The sequence below is a fragment of the Marmota marmota genome, unplaced genomic scaffold (genome assembly GCF_001458135.2).
Source record: "Marmota marmota marmota unplaced genomic scaffold, marMar, whole genome shotgun sequence".
Taxonomy (NCBI): domain Eukaryota; kingdom Metazoa; phylum Chordata; class Mammalia; order Rodentia; family Sciuridae; genus Marmota; species Marmota marmota.
The window spans coordinates 34,746,748-34,769,145 of record NW_026000016.1 but is presented as its reverse complement, the minus strand read 5'-3'; the positions used below and the strand labels follow the sequence as shown (position 1 = coordinate 34,769,145).

The following is a 22,398-nucleotide window of genomic DNA, read 5'->3' as shown; positions in this document are numbered from 1 at the left end:
CCTCCTGCCGTCGCTGCCGCTGCCCGTGCGGTGCAAGCAGCCGCCGGAGCTGCCAAGCGCCAGGGCCGCAGAGATGTCGTCGTCGTCGCCGCCGGCGGGGGCTGCCAGCGCCGCCATCTCGGCCTCGGAGAAAGTGGACGGCTTCACCCGGAAATCGGTGCGCAAGGCGCAGAGACAGAAGCGCTCTCAGGGCTCGTCGCAGTTCCGCAGCCAGGGTAGCCAGGCGGAGCTGCACCCCTTGCCCCAACTCAAAGGTAACCTCCGAGGGCGCAGCCCCGGGAGCGAGCGCAGGGGCTGGCTCCGCTCGCCTCTGTGCCAGCTGAGCCATTTCCTTCTGGAGCTTGGTTTTCCTACCCTGCTGGGGTCTCAGTGTGTGTTCCTTTAGATACCTTGGCGTCGTCCTCGCCCTTTATTCCAACAGGTTTGATGCGAAGGCATTTGCTTCTTACTTCTCCCTGATTCACCTTAACTCTTCCCATCTTGGAAGCCAACACCCCTTCCCACCTGCGCGCTTGCTTAACCTGCCCTTCCAACTGGGACTCTTGCGTCCCGCAAGATAGAGTTATTCACTCTTCCCGGAGACTTATCCTTTCCGTATCTTGCTTTAACATCCTGTCCTGTCTTTCGACCCTCACTTTTCCCGTCTCAGCTCCTGTTTTTTTTTTTTTTCAGCCGCTCTTAGCTAGCCCTTTACTTTTTCTATTATAAATCTGTGCGCACCACCCTCTTATCAATTATCCTGCCCATTGATTATTCCTAAGTCATTAGACCAGGAATCTGAATGCAACCAGCGGTTGAGTTAGCTGTCTTTAGATATATTTATAAAGTAAAAAACTAAAAATCAGATCAGTGTAGTATTTTTTAAAACTGTATCACTCGGTTTAAATATTATCCCCTAAAATACTCTGTCGTTTAAGAGGATACACACGACCAGTTTGGAGAAGTATCAAGGAATAGATAGTGTTGCTTTGCAATGCAGTGGGAACTTAGTTCACTAGACAGTGATTCCAGGGACTTTGTAGGTTTGTACAGTAATTCAAGTTGGTAACCATGCCTAATGCCTTGCAGGAGTACTTGGCACTCCCTTTGGCACACTTTCCCACTAGGTTTAGAGGTTTTTCAGTAAGTTGTTTTCTGGTGTTCTTTCTTGTTCTTTGAGAATTACTGGCTTTTAATTTTAAAAGACATTTTAATGTCTTTGCTTTTTATGAGATAGAAATATTATGGAACAAGATGATTATGCTTCTAGACATTTAAAAATTATTGCAACAAAAGATACCCGATAGAAATCTAGATAATCTGTTTTACAAGACCAGGAAATTGAAGTTTCATACTAAAATAGATAAATGTTCAGCAGATTTTCAGTCCATTTGAAAAAGATCCAGCAAGGCCAATCTGGTTCTGATTTGTCTTTGGGCCTATGAATCCAGCCTGAGTTGGCAAGGAGTCTAAAGAAAACCCTAGATCAAATCACAACTGACCTATAATAGCTTTGGAACCCCATTCAGACCCTACATTACCCTGCCTCTTGGGGTGCTTCTAAACCAAGGATATTTCAGAGCCAGAATAAACTGACTTTTGAGAAGAATGTTTAAGATATCTGTGCTATCACATTTGATTGCTCTTTAGCAATTTACATATATTAATCAATGGTAGACCACAATGGTAGACATTGCTAAGACTTTAATTCTTGAGTAATGTCATGGCTATAAAAGAATACCATCTTACCTAGGAGGGCATTAAATTTGCTATTTTATGGGCTGGGGTGGTGGCTTAGTGGTAGAGCACTTCCCTAGCATGTTTGAGGCCCTGGATTCCATCCTCAGTACCACATATAAATAAATAAAATAATAAAGGTATTGTGTCCATCTACAACTAAAATTTTTTTTTAATTTGTCATTTTACACTTAATTAGAAATCATAGTATTTTTATGCTTTTTATTTTTTTCATTAATCAAGTTATCTTTGCAGTTTGAAGGTTTGTTGCTAAAATTTTTCTTTCATATTTATTGAACTTGCTTTTAGTAAGATATTCTGGTTCCTAGTATTGTACTTGTTAATATTCCACTTTATCTAATAAAAATAAATTGAATATTATTTGTTTCAGCCAGGAGATGCACCTTATTGTATACTTTTAAAAGCCTGGGGAAAATATGCATAGACTCAATAATCATCTGAGTTATATAGTGTCTTATTCAACAAGTTGAAGGTGCCTTAAATGTTTTATTTATAGGGTTTGGTCATAATAGGGCAAAAAATAGTAAAATTGGAATTTCAGATTAATTCTAGATATTTGCATGAAAATATAGTATTCCTTATAGGAAAATTACCCAAGGTAAATTTATGCAGATTTAATTGAGGAAAATAAGACCTTACTTGGGTTACTTACTAATAGGAAAAACTACTTTTGCTGCAGGTGCCAAATGCTTGAAAAGTGACTTTTTTGAAAAATTCAGTTGTTTCAGTTTGTAGCTTGGCAGTGTATTTGATACCACAGTATTGTGTGTTTTTCTGTCAGTAGTAGTTTTTTCCATTTGTGGCTTTAACAAAAAACAGTGGAGAACCACTTAGTATGTGTATGAAAGAGAATTTTTCTTCTTCCTCTGAAATATAATCTTAGTGTGGAATGATTCAGATATCCGTGGGCATCCAAGATCTTTTAAGTGTTTATAATAACCTGCTTATGTTACACTTTGTCCACGTGGGTCTAAACTGGAAAGGTGCCAACAAGTTTTCCTCAAAGCATACTGCGAGTAAGGATTAACAAAATAATCCAACCTTTTCATCTACCAGAAGTTTATATTTGTATAATCACTTAGTAAGTGGGTTTCAGGATTTAATGGTGAAAATATACAAAATATTTTTGTTATAGAAAGTATTAAATAAACAAGTCTTGTTAAAAGGCTTTTTAAAACTAAGAAACTGTTGTGTGGGTCCTGAAAATTAAACAGCCATATATTATAAAACTAATTATTTTTTCAAAACACTTTATCTCTTGTTAATTATGTAAGCTCATCTGAGAGATGCTAAAAATAAAATTAGGAACATTTATCAATTTTTTTTCTATATTTAAAATATAGAAATATATTTTATATTGGTAGTGGGCCTAATTTTTCCACCTTAAACTTTTCATCTGGTAACCAACAATTAGGAAACTTTAAAGAACATGTTACTCACGGGTGGTTTTTCAGTCTGTTTAACCTATTTTGTTTAAAGTTACTGGAAGGATTAGTTTGATAAAGTAGTTGATGCCTTACATTTATGACAATTTAGCATTTTCAAATCATTTTATGTTTTTCTTTATTTTTAATCAAAAGTTAGTCTTGCTCATGACAAGTAGAACAATCCAAAGGTATCTAATTCTTAATTTCTGATATCTGCTTTTTCACACCAGAAGGAAATACTGTTGTGTGATAGCCCATGGCTCAATGTATTTTTACAAATATTGTTATTTCATTAGGACATTCTATTAACTTCTTGCAAAATCAATAGTATATCTGTTTTGTTGATGAGAAAGTTGAAGCTTAAACAGATTAGTTTCAGACCTGTGATTATTTATCTGGATGGTGTTGCAACTGATATTGGGACTCAGGTCAAATGATTTCAGTATTTTTGCTACTAATCTGTTTTACGTAAATTAAAGCAGTATGATAGATAGTGACTAAGGTTAGTTCTGAGTCAAAGATAAATTTTTAATTTTTCTGAGTTGTTTTTCTTATCTGTAAAATGGGGATAATGCCTCCTGTCTCCCAGGATTGAAGGGATTTAGTGAAATAATTTAAATACCTAAAAATAGGCAAAGAATGTTAGTTCCCACTTTCTTTGATATTTGAAAATCTAGATTAAAAATATTTTTAAATGAAGAATTAATAGGATTATTTAAATCGTAAACTTTCCTAATTGTGATTTATGTGAAGTGAGATGAGACTGTAACATTTTCAGCATGCATGTAAAAATGAAAATAGGGTTAAATCAAACTCTTCAAAATATCAAAAGCTGTGGTAATTTTATTTTAACCAACCAAATAAATTCAGTTATTTTATAGATATTCATTTCTCATGAATTTTATAGATATTAATTTCTCATAGGATACTGCCAGTAAATAGGAAAGAAAAGAAGAAATTGGTTTTGAGATTTAAGTCCCCTTCAGATGAGGTCAAGAACTTCCCAAGTATCACTAAAATTCTTTGTTGGTCCATTCTTAGAAACTGGGTTCCACTGGAAGTATTGAGGCCAGTAACAGTACCACTGATTGAAGTGGCTGGCTTAGCATTAGGGGAAAAGTGTGTGTGTGTGTGTGTGTGTGTGTGTGTGTGTGTGTGTTGAGGTATATGGTCTTCTGAGTTAATTGAGACAAGAACACTGTCAGCTGAAGTTTCATAACTATCTTAACTTTGGTGTGTGGGCGGATGTGGGTAATACTGCTAATCAACTAACTTTTAAGGTTTATAGATGTTCACAAAGTTAATATCATTTCATCTAGCCACATGGAGGAAAAGCTTTTTAAGTCTAACATCTTCAGAATTCTATTCAGGATTATATCCTCTTCCCCATTTTATTATCTTCTTTGATTATTAATTTAATTTTGGATTATTTTATGAAGTGAATAAAGTGATAATCCAGGAAAATGTATTCGGCAAACTGATGACCATTGGGGAAGAGCCCTGTCCTATGAAGAGTAGATTTAAGTCGTCTTCTACATCAGTGATGATTCACAATTGCTTTGGGGCAAGTTGTTTAACCCCTTTGAACTCTAGTTTAATTATTTTCACCTGTAAGAATAACATTTTTCCCTTGATAAAAATCATAGATGAATTAGTCTTTAATGAGTTATTACCCCCTTTGGATTTCAAAAACAAGTTTATCAACAAAAATAATAGATTTGGGAAATAGTAAATTTTTATGCTTTGTATTTTCAATTTAGCCTTTAAAATTGTAAACAGCTGGGGAATGAGATGAGTTTATTTCTATTTTTATGTGTTTAGCACTGCAGTGCTTAGTTCTAGTTATACACTTGGAGAGCTTTAAAAAAATATCAATATCTGGGTCCCCCTCACAGAAGATTCTAAATTAATTGGTTCAAGGTAAAATCCATGCTTGTGTATTTCTAAAAGCTCCCAGGGTGATTCTAATGTGTAGTCAGTGTTGAGAATCACTGGCTTAGCATTATCTGTCCTATTGATTTAATTCATTAATTGAGACTTTGTCCTTTTTCCTCTGATACTCATGGCTCATTACCCAGCCTATTAACATTTCCTGCCCTCACTTCACCCCCTGGTATTTACGTTCACTTTCTTAACTTTGCTGCCCCCTATGGCTAATCAGCTGCTTTCCTGAAGGGGATAGTGCTTGTTAGATTCTGGAGTTTTAGGCATGTTGATATAATTCTTATTAGATTTTGCTGTACTATCATAATTAAGGCTCAGCTATCATTCAGTGCCAGGTGGTCAGTTTTCTTTACTCTGATTTTTAGAACAGAGTCTTGAGTAGGCAAGTAAAATTGAGAATACATAGTAGAGGTTTGCCTATTTTTAATCCCCTCATTCAGGATAACAAGTGATGACTCCCACCACTTTGGAAGATAAACTGATTTCTTTTATATAATACATATTGATCAGCTTCTTGAAGATTTAGACCTATTAGTACTGACATGTTGAATAAAAGCTACTGAACTATTGGACTTTACTGTGGTTTTGCTCATGCTTTGTATTTATTTTAGATCAATAAATAGTTTTCTCCAGAATGTTTTCATATTTATGGTTTTATGTAATCTTTTTAAAAATATTCTTTTTAATTGTAGATGGGCACAATAATTTTATTTATTTATTTGTATGTGGTCTTAGGATCAAAACCAGTGCCTCAAATGTGCTAGGCAAGGGCTCCACTACTGAGCTATAACCCCAGCCCCTAATCTGGACCACAGCTTTTTATTGAAGGTACGGCAGTGAGAATCCAGAACCCCTTTTATTCGTATCTCTATTTTGCCTTCAACCTTTCTGCTTCCAGTTTGTATAATACTTGTATTTGTTGATTTGTCATTTGGGTGAGTGTTCAGTTGTTATATAGTGATGTTCTCTGTCTAGAATGATGTGATAACTTTTTATTTTTTATTTTGTGAAAACAGATATCTTTTTCTGTTTTTTCAAAACTCATCATAGTACTTGATATAGTATTCTATGAATAATAAATGTGATCATGTAGACAATCACTACTTTGACTAGGAAATTACCTATTGGTTGTCTTCTAGCTTCTACCCTCCACCCCACCACCATTGATGGTGCTTTTTCCAGTGATCAGGGTTTTTGTTGTTGTTTTATGTTTTGGACTGGGGATTGAACCCCGGGGCGCTTAATCACTGGGAGCCACATCCTCAGCCCTTTTTTGTATTTTATGTAAAAACAGGTCTCACTGAGTTGCTGAGGCTGGCTTTGAACTCACGATCCTTCTGCCTTAGCCTCCTGAGCCACTGGGATTACAGACTCCAGTGATGTTCGATGCTGTCTACCAGAGATTGATTTTCTTCTCTTTACTTGGGTTTTGTTTTAATATATTTCTCCTAAAATTGGTTCAAGCCTTTTAAAGTAAATGAATTCTAGGTTAATAGTTTGATAGTAAATAGTAAATGTAGGTTTAAAGCAAAAGATTGTTTGTCCTTGTACTTGGCCAATGACTAGTGTAAGTGATGTGTAACATTGATTTGTTGCTACAAAGTTATTGTATAAAACTGTGTGGAAAAGTATTACTGGGTTGATTCTCTAACACAAACGTGTATATTTAAGATTGAATAAACTGAAATAATTTGTTAACAGTAATTTCTAAAGTCGAGGTGCAGTTTATTTACAAGGATGTCCTTGAAGGAGATGAAAGGAAGAGATTTAAAATATATAATTACTTTTAATGTGTTATTATGTAACAAGGAATTTAATTGCTGCAAGAGTTTTACATGACAGTCTGGGTTTATGCAAAGTAGACTTTACTTGTCTGAGCAGGATAATTGACTAATAAGCAGTTTCAAGAATATTTTTTTATGTCTATCTTTTTGAACTCTTCCCTAAAGGAATTTGTTTATGTGGGCTTTTTGAGTGAGTAATGAAGTATTTTAGAAATTTTGTAATTTGATTCAGATTTCCTAAAGAATCCTACTGAGATTTTTTTTTTTTTTTTTTTTTTTTTTTTTGGTTGTTTGCTGAATATGATAGGTTCACATGATGGAATTCAAACAACCTGTTTCTAACTTGGATACTGAAGGCAAGATATTTCTTGGGAACACACACCTCCTACTGGAATGGTGATGCTAATTGCACCTACTATAATCTTACTGTGGTGTATCTAATTGAGTCTTCTAGTGCTGAATAGGACCACAGGGGTCATTCTGTTTAGCTTCCTTTGGGAACTGATTTTCATTCTTGTTGTTCTAAATAATTAGCTCTCTAGTCATTTCATGAGAGAAGCTTTGTTATAAGTAGGGAGAAAAGTGCATGGGATTTTTAGCTCTCAGATACTCTCTCAGGTTTTGCTTAATTGATGAATAAACTTTATAGACAATGCCTAAGGAAATTAAGTGCCTGAAAAAATACTTTTTTAATGACGGGGCTTAGAACTTGCATTCAGGGCTATCAAATCTTAAATGTCTTCAAAAACTATATTTTGTTTAATTAGTTTTGTCTTTGTTTCACACTTATTAGTAAAAGATGTTCTAGAATTATAGTTATTGTCAGAAGTCAAAGATTATTTGAATTTATTGTTAGTCCTGTACCTCTAAATTGATAAATGTGAAAAAAGATGAGATGTTTTGTTTATAACCTCTGAATTTTGTTTCGCAAAACTAGATAGGTTTCAAAACATAACTTTTCAAACAGACTTTTCTAAAGACAAACATCTGTTAAAGTTATAAGTAAAATAAGACATAACTTATGTAAAAATATGTATCTGACTTAAAAAAAAATTGTACTTCCATTCTTTTTAATTGGCCAGAGGAAAGAGTTTGTTTGCCTGTGATGAAATTGAACTCATACTTTGCTTTCAAAAATCTAGTACTAAAATATTTTTCCTCTTCTATTTCCATAATGCTTAAAATGTAGGTGAACCATTGTAAAGATTAAAATTTTACTCAGTCAAGTGAATAAAACAATGAATGCTTTTTCTTTTGAAATTATATGTATTTAGGAACTTCAAGTTGGCAGGGAATACAGACTTGTAAACAGGCATTTTCAGTTGGTGTGATATGGTAAGTTATTAGGCGAGTATGTGAGAGACCCAGTTGGCATGGGAGAGGAGAGAACCGGGAAAGAACGCTCTCTGGATAAAGTGATAGGTAAGCTGAGACCTAAAAGGCTAGAAGGTGTCAGGGCAAGATAGATGGGTCTAAGGTCCACCTAAAGAACAATATGAACAGACTCATCAGTGACTATAGTATATGTGGGAAATTGCCAGCCATTTATGTTGGCCAAAATATAGAATATAATAGGAGTCTGGCTGGCGAAGAGACTGGAAAAACAATTTAAGGTCTAGATCATATTCTTGATGATATGTTGAAGAATGGGTAGGACATTACACTGCCTTTATACCTGTCAGGAGTAGTGTGAAGAGTGTTTTGGGAGGTGAGACTAGTTAGGATGCTGACATGGTAATACAGACATAATATGAAGATGGTCTTGTCTAAAGGGGCATGGGGTGGTATCACTTATAGGACCTGGTGAGGGGGAAGAACCAACGATGATACAGTTCTGACTTGGGCAACTAGATACACGATAGCAATTTACTGAAAGGGAAAAAAGAGATAGTCACATTGCAAAGAGAATTATTTGTTATGGGATAGGTTGAAGTGTCTGTAGAAAAGCCAAGTGAAGCTGCCTTGTGGGAAGTTAAATGGAGCTACATAGATCTGTACTAAAGATGATAATTTGCGAGTCTTTAGCTTATAAGTAACTTTTGAAATAGCGGAAGTTGAAGTGACTGCCCAGTGAAAATGTATAGTATGAGAAGAGGCCAAGGACTGCCAGCATTTAGGATGGTCAAAGGAAAAGGAGCAGCCAAGAAATAAGAGTGGGGCACTGAAGGAGTGTGGGTGGAGGAACAATGAAGAAGCAGGCAAGTCAAATAAGAATCAAAAAGTTTCCATGGATTTGGCGGTCTTCGGGCATCATTGGAAATTGTGTAAGCTGAGTAATATAGACAATCTTTCAGGGAGTTCGATGGTTTAAAAAAATTTATTGTAGCTGCTGGGAGAATGGATTGTAGTAAAACAAGATTTTTAGAAGGAGGATCAGTTAGCAGATTATTTTTTTAATATTTATTTTTTAGTTGTAGTTGGACACAATACCTTTATTTTATTTATTTATTTTTATGTTGTGCTTAGGATCAAACCCAGGGCCTTGCACATGCTAGGCAAGCGCTGAGCCACAACCCCAGCCCAGTAGATTATTTTAATAGGCTAGTTCAGGCATAATATGGCTTGGTCTAAGGAGGGATCAGGAGGGATGGAGTGAGATTAATTTGAGATATGTCTCAGGACTCGTGAATGAATTGTTTGGGGCAGGGGCAGATGGAAAGGAAAGGTAGTATCCAGGATAATTGATTCCCATGTGTGTTTTAGCTTGTATGGCTGGGTGAATAGGGGTATGTACTACCCCTAAGAAGGAGAATACTAGAGAAGAAACCAGGTATAGAGGGAAGATCCAGTTTTATTTTGAAAACTTTGAAATTAATACGACTTTTAGAAATCTTGTTGTAAATGCCAAATCAATCTTTGGATATATGAATCAAAGAGTACCCATTTCATAATTTTATGACTTCTAAACATTAATTACATTCTTCATTATAACATTCAGTGGCTTGCCAAGACTTTCAAGTCTGCTTATTAGATGTTCATAATTTAAGTGCTGGCTACCTGGTCTTCTGGCCAAATTTTAGGACTAACTCTTCCCTACTCCTCAATGGAATATCTTCTGTGTGCACAAGTAGCAAGCAAGATGGTCTTAGTATGTGCATGAGGGAGATCACAAAATATATTGAGAGAAGTGCATGAATAAGGTTATAATTAATGGCCTGCTTTCTGCCTTTAGACTTTTTTGAGACCTGATAGCCATATCTTCCTACATAGCATTTAGAAATCAGAGCTGTTTAAATATTTATGGAATGAAATAATGAAGTGAACACTATTAAATTGCTTTAAAGAAAAACATGGTTTTGTATCACGTAGTAGTTCACAATTATGTAATTATTTATAAGTGAGTAATGTTTATATGTAACACCTAACTTCTTAGCATTTGATAGATGAAGAATCCAAAACTTAGGTATATTTCTGCAGGTTATTTGTAGCTTGATCTCCTCAATTGGTTATCAGTTCCTCTTTTATGGTATTAAATGGAAGTTGTGTATTGACTGCACTAAAGCAAAATTGAGCATCAAAAGTGAAATACTTATAATTTTGAGAGCTTTACCAAGAGAGATAACTGGTTTCTTTAAGTAATGGGAAAATGGGCCAAACATGGGTTTTTCTAAGAATGTTTAAAGTGGAGGATCTTTAAACTCTTCTGATATAAAAAAGTCCCATTGATTTTTTTTTTTTTTTTTTTTTTTTTTTTTGTGGTCTCCCTTTTACCACTCTTTTTACCAATCCCCTTAAGTAACCTGAAGTTTTATCTCAAAAAAATTGAGAACAGGGGCTGGGGTTGTGGCTCAGAGGTAGAACGCTGGCCTAGCATGTGTGAGGCACTAGGTTTGATCCTCAGCACCACATAAAAATAAACTAAAGGTATTGTGTCCAACTACAACTAAAAAATAAATATTAAAAAAATTGAGAACATTTGTTTTATGAATGAATACTGAGAAACAAGATGGAGTGAATTAGAATTATAAATCATGCATCACATTTGTGTCACAGCTAAATTTAAATTTAGTCAGTAACCACCCAGTTAAAGTTATAATGATCTGTATTTAGAAGCTTGGATTAATTATTATAGATGATCAGGAACTGATTAGACCCTATCTATTTATTTATGCCTTCCTTTTGGAAATGCTGGATATTTCAGTACCCTTCTCATAGATTTTTGAAGTTTTCTTATACTGTGGCCATATTAGCAAAGCACTGAATTTATAATCCATTTGTTCCAGTTTGGGAAAGGAAAATAAATTGGGGCACGATAACTTAGACTTGGATATAAAGTCAGTTTGGTCTAATTCATCTATCAGTTTACTGACTATTTTCTTAAAACCTCCAGACAAGATGAAATTCGACAATTACATGTCTTCTCCTTAAATAGCTTTCCAGATGCATTTGTGCTTCCAGTGAATGAACCAGCCTAACTTGGAATCCGTAGTGGGACTATAGTAGCAAATGTAACAATTAAATGCTTTTATTTTCCATAGTCACATTTCCTTTATAGGAAATTTTGATTATTCATATAGGAAAGGAAAAAATTACCCAGCTTTTACCTAGCTACCAGGTACCCAGGAACTGGTTTTGGTACTTCATTTGTTTTATAAAAATGTATTTGAATTGCCTGGGTAATCCTACACATATTTTGAGAACTGCTTTTTTTTTTTTCTTTCTTTCTTTCTTTCTTTCTTTTTTTTTTTTTTTTAAGATCTAGAGAACTAGTTTCTCCTATAGAATGGTAATGACTCTATTTTAGGATACCATACTTGTTGTGAATCATACATGAGTCTCAGTTTTTATGGATTTCTAAAATTAACTTATTTAAAGAATATGCAATGAGAACTGTTGTGTTCTTAACTACTCTATTTATTTTATAATGGCTTTATTGTTTTTGTAAAAACTTAAGACTGTTTAAAAACAACTCAAAAATTATAAAGGTAGAAAATAAAAATCCCCATGCAGAGGAAACCCCTCACATTTTTTAGCATTTTCCTTTTAGCGGGATCATACATTATACTGTTCTCTAACCCATTGTTTTCACTTGGTATTTATAGTAGAATAGTTTTTTGAAAGAAAAAAATCAATTAAAATTATTTCTGAATAGAGTTTTTATTTCTGGAAATACTGAATCAACTCATTTGAAACCTTGGTTGTACGTTCCTTACATTAAAAGGAGAGGAAATGATGTTTAAAAGTTCTGGTAATTAATTTTAGAAAGGTTATATGTAGATCTCTTGGAAAATCCCACTAAAAGAATGCACCTGTTTTCAGAAAATATATACAATATTTTGTACATAATTTCAGGATTCTTAGATTTCTACCTTCAGCCACCACCCCGAGGCTCATCTGTGGTGATAATGGAGGGAAGTGGGGTTTCCGGAGAGCTTAGGTCCTGCTGTAGAGACTTGAACACCTTGTTAGAATAATACCTTTTCCTAACACAGTAGCAAGGATTTCTCAGGAGTTACAGTTAGGCATAGCTGCAAGATGGAACCTCATTACCACCATCAAAACTGAAAATAGCTATAGCTCTCCATTGCTTCTATAGAGATCTGTTTAATATTTCTTATTCCTGAAAATTCCAAATGAGAAAGATACTTGTGAACACTTGTTTTATTTAATGACTAGCAGGTTTTATATTCAAACTGAATTAAGGAAATGATACAGCTTCCATTTACTCTCCTAGGAGAGTGTTTTCAGCATCCTGCTTTCTGAAATCCAAGATTCCACATCCCAAGGAATCTGTTACATGCCCTGTTAGCTTATCTTCATTCCTTCTTTCTGCTTTATCAGAAGTGTTTGAGTACAAAAAGTAACATGATTTTTTGAAATAAAAACTGGCCGGTATATTTTAACCCTTCTGTAATGTAAAACATATATATATATATATATATATATATATATATATATATACACACACATACATATATATATATATACACACACTTATATTTGAATGATAACAGATTAGTGCATGGAAATGTTATGCTCTTGAGGGTTTTTAGATAGTATGCTAGGTATTTTCTTAAAACAATATACATTTATTTGTTAGAATATTATCAAACTGGTAGTGTGGCCTGTGTTCAGATTTTCTAAAATGTAATGCCCACAGTTTTTCTCACCATTTTCGATTTTAATGAAACCACAGAAACTTAACTAAGTCATATTTAGTCACAATGCTGTGAGTCATTTGTTAATAAACATTTCTATTATTACTTTATGATAGTTTGATCTCTAAAGTTTCAAATAAAAGCTGATTTTAGACTCTTAGTTATTAAAGTTCTAGGGGTAGTGCCAAAAAAAGCTACATGTCCTATATTCTGTGCCAGTTTCTTAAATTAGAATTTTGGATTGCATCCTCAGCGTGTACTGTAGTGGTATTGCTGGGTTGCTATGATACGGTGCTTGTTCTATAATTTGTAGCATGAATCCTATATGAGATCTTACTTTAAATTTAATATGCATGAGCTGCAGTAATTGGGGATATGACAGCTTTTTCCTTTCAGCAAAATTATATCTACATACCTATTATTTCTGTTACAAATGATGATACTCGATACTTCAAATGTTTATCCTTAAATGTAAAGGGTTAACAAATTAACAACTTGAAATAATTTTGTTATCCCTAAGAAGTTTAATTTATAAAATACTCTAATGAAGATGGGCAAGAAGAGGAAGACTATAATAACTAATGTACTCAACATTCATCGTACCTTCTACTTGGTATTTGAAATCTTGAGATACATGAATGTAGACTAGATTTTCTGGTAAGATGCATTTGAGACAGTATCAGCAAAACCAAATTATAGGGAAAAACTCTAAATTATTTTACCATACTAAATTTTTAAAAATTCAGTGAACTATTCTTGAAATCAATCCTACATAGCTGTCTTAATAGAATATTATTACCTCTTTTTCATTTTATATGTTGATTTTGGGATTCTCATTTACATATCCTTTCAAATTTTTTTAAATTTTATTTTTTTGTTGACAGAACTTTATTTTTATTTATATGTGGTGCTGAGAATCGAACCCAGTGCCTTACAAATGCTAGGCAAGCACTCTACCACTGAGCTAATACCCCAGTCCCCTCCTTTCAAAACTTTTATCAATCTAATTTAGTGTTATAAATTCTGGGCTGAAAAAAAAGATACTAAAAGGGGATTCTAAGATGTGTTTGTACACATTTGTGGTGGACTGAAGTTAATGTGATTGTTGGTCAGTGACATTACCACAATTGACCTTTAAACTTTACTTTCAGTAATGTCTTAAGTTTTTGATACAAAAATATTTTAGAACCAGGACTGGACTACATTTTAAAAACTTTTTTGAAACATGATTCACATACATATAATCTACCCATCTAAATTTGAATCCAGCCAGGCCTGGTGGCACACACCTATAATTCCAGCGGTTTGGGAGACTGAGGCAGGAGGATCACAATTCAAAGCCAGCCTCAGCAAAAGTGAGGTGCTAAGCAACTCAGTGAGACCCTGTCTCTAAATAAAATACAAAATAGGGCTGAGGATGTCGTTCAGTGGTTGAGTGCCCCTGAGTTCAATCCCCGGTAGCCCCCACCAAAAAATTATAGAATCCAGTGGCTTTTAGCATATTTACAGATAAGTGCAACCGCCATGATCAATTTTAGAATATTTTTATCACCTCATAAGGAAATGTCATACCCTTTAAAGGTCACCCTCTATGTTCCTAGGATCTTGTTCCCTACCCTTAAGCAGCTACTGATCTGTTTTCTATCTATATAGATTTCCCTATTCTGTACATTTCATTGAATGGGATCATACAATGTGTGGTATGCTTTCAGGGTTCATCCATGTCATAGCAAGTGACAGTACTTAATTCCTTTTTTTTTTTTTTTTTTACTGAATAATATTCTGTTGTGTGACTGTACCATGCTTTATTTATTTATCACTTGATATTAGGGTTTTTTTTTCACCTTTTGCGTATATATATAAAATGCTGCTATAAACATTTGTGTACCAGTTTTATCTGTGAATATATTTTCATTTCTCATGAGTGTATACCTAGGAGTGGAATTTCTGGGCCATGTGATAATTCTGTGTTTAATTTCTTGAGGAACTTCCACACTGTTTTTCACAACAGTTGCACCATTTTGTATTTACACCTGTAGTGTATGAGAGTTCTGATCATTCCGTACCTTCCAGTACTTCTTACTTGTCTTCTTGATTATAGCCATCCTAATGGATATGAAGTAGTGTCTACTTGTGGTTGTGATTTGCATTTCCTTAATAACTAATGCTGTCCACTTGTCTCTTCTTGTGCTTATTGTATTACCTGGAGAAATGGCTCTTCAAATCCTTTGCCCTCCCTTACCCCTTTTGTGGTTTAGGGGATTAAAGCCAGGGCCTTGCACATGCAAGGCAAGCACTCTACACACTGAGCTGTAGCCCCAGCCCAGTATATTTTTTTATAGTTTATCTTTCTATCATTGAGTTGTAACAGTTCTTTATATATTCATGGTACAACTTCCTTTAGCTTTTCACTTTTTCTTTTTCTTTTTCTTTTGTACCAGGGATTGAACCCAGGGGTGCTTAACCACTGAGCCACATCCCCACCCTTTTTTATGTTTTATTTAGAGACAATTCTCTAAGATGCCTTAGGGCCTCACTAAGTTGCTGAGGCTGGCTTTGAACTTGTGATACTCCTGCCCCAACCTCCCAAGGCACTGGGATTATAGGTGTGTGCTACCAAGCCCAATGGCTTTTCACTTTCTTAATGCTGTCTGTTGAAGAATAAAAATTGCTCTGTGTGTATGTGTGTGTATGCTGGGGTTTAAACCCAGTGACTCATGCTTGATAGGCAAGCACTCTACTGCTAAGCGACATACCCAGCCCAAAATTTTTTTAATTTTGATTAAGTATAAATTGTCTTTTTTTTTCTTTCCTTTGCTCATGCTTTTGATGTCATATCTAAGAATCTTTCCAAAATCCAAGGTCTTGAAGATTTGCTCTATGTCTAAGAATTTTAGAATTTTAACCCTTAAATTTAGGTCTTTGGCCATTTTTATTAATTTTTGTGTAAGATATGATGTCAGGGTCCAAATTAATTCTTTTGCATGTGGCTATCCAGTTGCCCTAGCACCATTTGTTGAAAACTATTCTTTTCTTATTAAATGGCCCTGCCACCCTTATTGAAAATCAGCCAGATTCTCAGTTCTACTTCATTGATATATATCTGTTTTTGTGTCAGTATCACACTGTCTTGATTACTACTGTTTTTAGTAAGTTATGAATGTAAGTTGTGAATCTTACTCCTTTTTCTTTGACCCCATGGATGCTTAACCACTGAGCCACATCCCCCATCCCCCCCCCCTTTTTTTAAAAAACTTTGAGACATGATCTTTCTAAGTTGCTTAAAACCTCATTAAGTTGCTGGCCGCTGGGGTTACAGGTGTGTGTTAGCACGCCTGTCTGTTTCACTTTTGCAAGATTGTTTTGGCAGCTCTGGGTCACTTGCACTTGCAAAGGTTAAGTTACTGATTTGAGATTTTTGTTCTTACATAGGTATTTACAGCTATACCTTCTCTAAACTTTTAAGTTTCTGGAATTTGTCTCAAAGTCGTTTCTAATTTCCCTTTCAGTTTCTTCTTTGACTCATTATCAGATTTATACTAGCCTCATTCCGGTAAGATATGCATTTGTTTCCCTTTTGTGGTATTGTTGTTACACAATTGTATCTATTAATGTTACAACACCAATAATACATTGTTATAATTATTACTTTACCATCATCAGTAGTTATTTTTTATTCTAGTACCTCCTTTGTGCTATTACCCGAAAAATATATTTCTATATATTAATAACCCAACAATACATTATATCACTACTGTTTTATACAATGACTTTTAAAATCAGGTAAGAAAAGATTTATAATGCATTTATAATGTCTTATATAAATTTCATAACTGCTTTCACTGGTGATGTTTGTTTTTTGGTCAGATTATCATCTGTGATCACTAAAGATAGCTATAGTAGTTTTGGTTGGCAAGTTTTTTATTTATTTTATTTTTTTCTGTGAGCACTTCAAAAACGCTGTTCTGTATTTCCATCTTCTGTTATGTTTGCTGAGATATCACCTATTAATCTTAGTCCTTGTAAATGACAAATAATTTTTCTGTTGCTGCTTTCAAGATATTCTCATTGTCTTGGACATTTAGCATTTTTACTGCAGTGAGTCTGTGGATCTCATTGAGCTGAATCCTTTTGGAGTTTGTTGGGTTTCTTGAATACATTAGGTTAGAGTTATCAGTACATTTGGGGAGTATTCAGTCATTATTTTATTTCTTAAAGTATTTTTTCTGCTCCTTCTCTTTTCTCCTTCTGTTACTCCCATTGTGCATTTGTTATACACTTGATGGTGTCCTACAGGTGTTTTCTTTTTTTTTTAATATTTATTTATTTTTTAGTTTTCGGCAGAAATAACATCTTTGTTTGTATGTGGTGCTGAGGATCGAACCCAGGTTGCACGCATGCCAGGCGAGCGCACTACCGCTTGAGCCACATCCTCAGCCCCCTACAGGTGTTTTCTGTATCTCTGTCCGTTTTTCTTCATCCTTTTTACTTTTCATTCTCCAGATTGCACAGTCTCTATTGACGTATCTCCAAGTTCCCCGAATCTTTCTAATGCCAGTTCACATCTCCTCATGAGTTCTTTTAGTTTGTTTTTCTCATTTTGTTACACTTTTCAACCTGGGATTTCTGTTTGATTCTCTTTTATAAGTTATCTTTGTTAGTAACCTCTGTTTTATCTGAAATTATCATCATACCTTTCTCTTTTTAATTTTTTAAAATTTGTTTTAATTAGTTATACATGGCAGTAGAATGTACTTGGATACATCATATATAATGGAGTGTAGTTTCTCATTCTTCTGTTTATACATGATGTAGAATCCCACCACTCTTATAGTTATATATGTACATAGGGAAATAATGTGTCACTTGTTTTACTATCTTTCCTTCCCCCTTTACTCCCTCCCCTCTCTTCACTCCCCTCTTCCTAAAGTAACTCTTACCTAGCCCCACCCCTCCATTGTGAATAAGCATCCGCATATCAGAGAAAATATTTGGCTTTAATTGGCATATTTTGGTTAGCATGATACTCTCCAGCTCCATCCATTTTCTGGCAAATGCCCTAATTTCACTCTTCTTTAAGGCTGAGTAATATTCCATTGTGTATATATACCACATTTCATTAATCCATTCATCTGTTGAAGGGCACCTAGGTTGGTTCCATAGCTTAGTATTGTGAATTGAGCTGCTATAAACATTGATATGGCTGCATTATTGTAATATGCTGATTTTAAGTCCTTTGGGTATAAACCGAGAAGTGGGATAATGGGCCAAATGGTGGTTTCTTTCCAAGTTTTCTGAGGAATCTCCATACCACTTTATATAATAGTTGCACCAATTTGTATTCCCACCAGCAATCTACGAGTGTACCTTTTTTCCCATATCCTCACCTACATTTATTGTTGTTTGTATTCTTTTTTTTTTTTTTTTTTTTGGTGGGTTTACTGGGCATTGAACTCAGGAACACTCGACCACTGAGCCACATCCCCAGCCCTGTTTTGTATTTTATTTAGAGACAGGGTCTCACTGAGTTGCTCATCACCTTGCTTTTGCTGAGGCTGGCTTTGAACCTGCAGTCCTCTGCCTCAGCCTCCCCAGCTGCTGGGATTACAGGCATGTACCACCATGCCCAGCTTATTTGTATTCTTGATAATCGAATTCTGACTGAGGTGAGATAAAATTTTACAGTAGTTTTGATTTGCATTTCTTTTAATTACTGCAGATGTTGAACATTTTTTCAAATATTTATTGATGGATTGTATTTCCTCTTCTGTGAAGTGTTCAGTTCCTTAGCCCATTTGTTGATGGGGTTATTTTGGGTTTTTTTTTTGTGTGTGTGGTGTTAAGTTTTTTAAATTTTTTATATAACCTGGATATTAATGCTGTATGAGATGAAGATTTTCTCCTATTCTGTAGGCTCTCTCTTCTCATTATTGTTTCCTTTGCTGAGAAGAAGCTTTTTAGTTCAAATCCGTGTCATTTATTGATTCTTAATTTTACTTCTTGAGCTTTGTGAATCTTGTTAAGGAAGTCCAGATCCTAAACCAACATGGTGACGATTTAGGTCTACTTTTTCTTCTTTTAGGTGCAGGGTCTCTGGTCTAGTGCCTAAGTCTTTGATCCCCTTTGAGTTGAGTTTTGTGCAGGGTGAGAGATAGGGGTTTAATTTCATTTTGTTACACATGGATTTCCAATTTTCCCAGCACCATTTAATGGATAGACTATCTTTTCTCTGGTGAATGTTTTTGGCACCTTTGTCTAGTACAAGATAGCTGTGTTTATGTGGGTTTGTCTCTGTGTCCTCTGGTTTGTTCCATTGTTCTGTTGTCTGTTTTGGGTCAGTACCATGCTGTTTTTGTTACTGTGGCTCTATAGTGAAGTTTAAGGTCTGGGCTTCACTCTTCTTGCTAAGGAGTGCCTTGGCTATTCTGGGTTTTTATTTTTCCAAATGAATTTCACATCATACCTTTCTTTACTCCTTTAGTTATGGTTGCTTTAATTCTTTGGACATACTTATAATGGCTACTTTGAAGGTCATATTCTGTTAAATCCAACATCTGGTCACTCTGCCAGGCAGTTTTTGCTGCCTCCTTTTTTTTTGCCCCCCCCCCCCCGGCTTTTGGGCCATATTTTTCCTGTTTAGTTTATGTATCTTGCCAGCTGGACATTTAAAATCATATATTGTAGCAACATAGGGTACTGATCTCAGTCCTCGTGCTCAGGGCTTATTGTTACTTATTTATTTGTTTAATGCCTGGGTGAAGTTTCTCCCCACTGTTATGTCAAGCCCCTGATGTTCCTCTGAGAGGTGCAGCTTTGGATATGCCCACAGTCACCCCAGGAGGGTGGTGGTGGGGCAGTGTTTTCTTTGTTTTTTCCTAACTGCTTTGCCTGCTATAAGTCTCACTGTTTTCCGGCTGACTGCTCAGTTGTTCTCAGCAGTGCTCAGGGCACAAATTATTCCACAGACTAATCCAGTCAAATTCGGGATTTGAAGGACTCGTTCCCAAGTTCAGTGTATAATATTTGTTCTGTCACCGGGAAGGCAACTTCAGGCGGTCTTTCTCCCCGGATCTCTCCTGAAAACTAGTTGGCCTGCAGTTTAGTCTGTATCCTCATCAGATCTAGAAATCATCCTTTTCCCTTTTCAAGGTCCCTTCCCCTGTTTTTGAGAACACTCTGAGGCTTGAACTTTCTTAGGCTCGTTGCAAATGAAGTCAATTCTTTTTTTTTTAATTTTATTTTTTTTTAGTTGTAGTTGGACAAAATACCTTTATTTTTTATTTATAATATGGTGCTGAGGATCGAACTCAGGGCCTTGCACATGAGAGGCGAGTGTTCTACCACTGAGCCACAACCCCAGCCCCATGAAGTCGATTCTTTTGGGAAAAGATGAAGAGCTGTTTATAGGAGGGGTGGCATTAGCCGAGCGAGGTCTTTTTGGCATTCCAAAAAGGTCCAGTGCTAGCATGATTCTCAGTGGCGCTGCCCAGAAAGTGAAGTCTCTGTCCCACAAGTGGGGGTTGGTCATAAGGGAGCCCTCACTTCTCCTCTGCCCTTGCCTAGAACTCAGCCTCGTCCACAGGTAGCTGTGGGGAGGGTAAGAAATGCCAGTGTCCTGCTCCTCACTGGCAGGGAGCCGGAGGTAGACGGATCCCTGTGTTCTTGGTACACTTCTTTGAAATGGAGTTTATACCTCTCTGAGCCAAGGGGAAAGAATCAGTCTTGGTTCAGATACCACAGACTCACTATTCTTATTTCATTTTTGTAGGTGCTCTTAGAAAGGTGTTTCCTCATTTGCTCTTTGCCATTTCCAGAGGCTTCAAATGGTTGTTCTGAACATAACTTTCATTAGTTTCCCTGGGGAGCAGAACGGTGGAGCTCCTTTCCTTATCTTGTGAGAAGTTTCTCTCTCTGGACTATAATTTTAATAATAATAATATTTAATTATATTATTTTAATAATAATATAATTAAATATTATTAATAATATTATTAAATATTATTATTACTATACATAATAATAATTTAATAATAATAATATTTAATAATAATTAGTTCTTACATAGGACTTCATGGCTTTCAGGTATACAGCTTCACAAATAAATTTGAAATCTTCAGGAAGACTACTTGAAATAAACCATTTACTAGAACTGATGCAAGAAGCAACAAAAATCTAAATAGTATGTCTGTATAGTTGAATCCTAATTAAAAACCCTAAAAAAAGCTGGGTGCAGTGGCGCTTACCTATAATCCCAGTGACTCAGGAGGCTGAGGCAGGAGAACTTAGAGTTCAAAGCCAGCTTCAGCAAAAGGGAGGCACTAAGCAACTTAGTGAGACCCTGTCTCTAAATAAAATACTAAATAGGGCTGGGGAAGTGACTCACTGGTCAAGTGCCCCTGAGTTCAATCCCCGGTAGCCCCCACCAAAAAATTATAGAATCCAGTGGCTTTTAGCATATTTACAGATAAGTGCAACCGCCATGATCAATTTTAGAATATTTTTATCANACTGCGAATGTCAAATGCCGAGTCATCCCCTAGGTCAAAAACACACACACAAAAAAAAAAAAAAAAAAAAACCCAAAAAACCTTAAGAAGAACATTATCAGAAAATTATAGAGCACTGTATCTCATGAACATAGTCTTTTGTAAAATATTAACAGGTTGAATTCTGTTAATTCAATATAAAATATAAAATAGGATGATATGTCATGATCATGTGGGAGTTAGACCAGAAATGCAAGGCTGGTTATATATTTAATATTTACTCACCTTTATAAATAGAATAAAGGGGGGGATCATATCATTTTAATAGGAACAAATTTCCTATTCTATACAGTTTCTTACTCTTTTGTACTTTTCTTTGCAAATTCAGCTGCCTCTATAGACCTGATCTCTGATCTCTCTCTCTTGTTAACCTGCTTGCTTTTTTGGGTCTTCTCTTCCCTGTACTTCCTTTCCCTGAAAAGTGCCACCAAATGACTGATGTGATCACAGTGTTCACTGTCTTCCTTCTCTCGGGGATCAAGGGTCCTGTATTGCCTGTTTTCCAACAGCTGAAATAGTTGTTTGGTATACTTTGTCTAGCATTTAGTAGTTTACAGTGGTGGGCCTAGTCTGCTAGAAGTCTTGCCCACCCTTTAAAGTGATGCATGAGATTTCATAATTAAATTCATATGTATAGTTTATACAGATTTACATTTTTCTGCTTACCAATATGCTTATTGGTCATTTATGTATCATGACCTTTTTATTTGCCTTTTTTTTTTTGATTCATAAGTGTTCTTTTATATATTCCAGATACCAATCCTTTGTTGGTTATAAAACTATACTATTTACAGTTTTCCTGTTCATATTTTTTTTTCTCTTGGAAATTTTTGTGTGTGGGGGAAGGATCTAATTTCATTTT

At 35.3% G+C, this 22,398-nt stretch overlaps 1 protein-coding gene across 1 annotated transcript in view; it reads left to right on the top strand.

Moving 5' to 3' along the window:
* The window catches only part of Ppp2r5a (protein phosphatase 2 regulatory subunit B'alpha), a 65,869-nt gene continuing 43,471 nt past the window's right edge, over positions 1-22,398 (top strand). Inside the window, exon 1 of the mRNA XM_015483670.2 lies at positions 1-254. Within this exon, the coding sequence (XP_015339156.1) occupies positions 74-254 (181 nt within the window). The 5' untranslated portion in view covers positions 1-73. The remainder of the gene's footprint in view (positions 255-22,398) is intronic.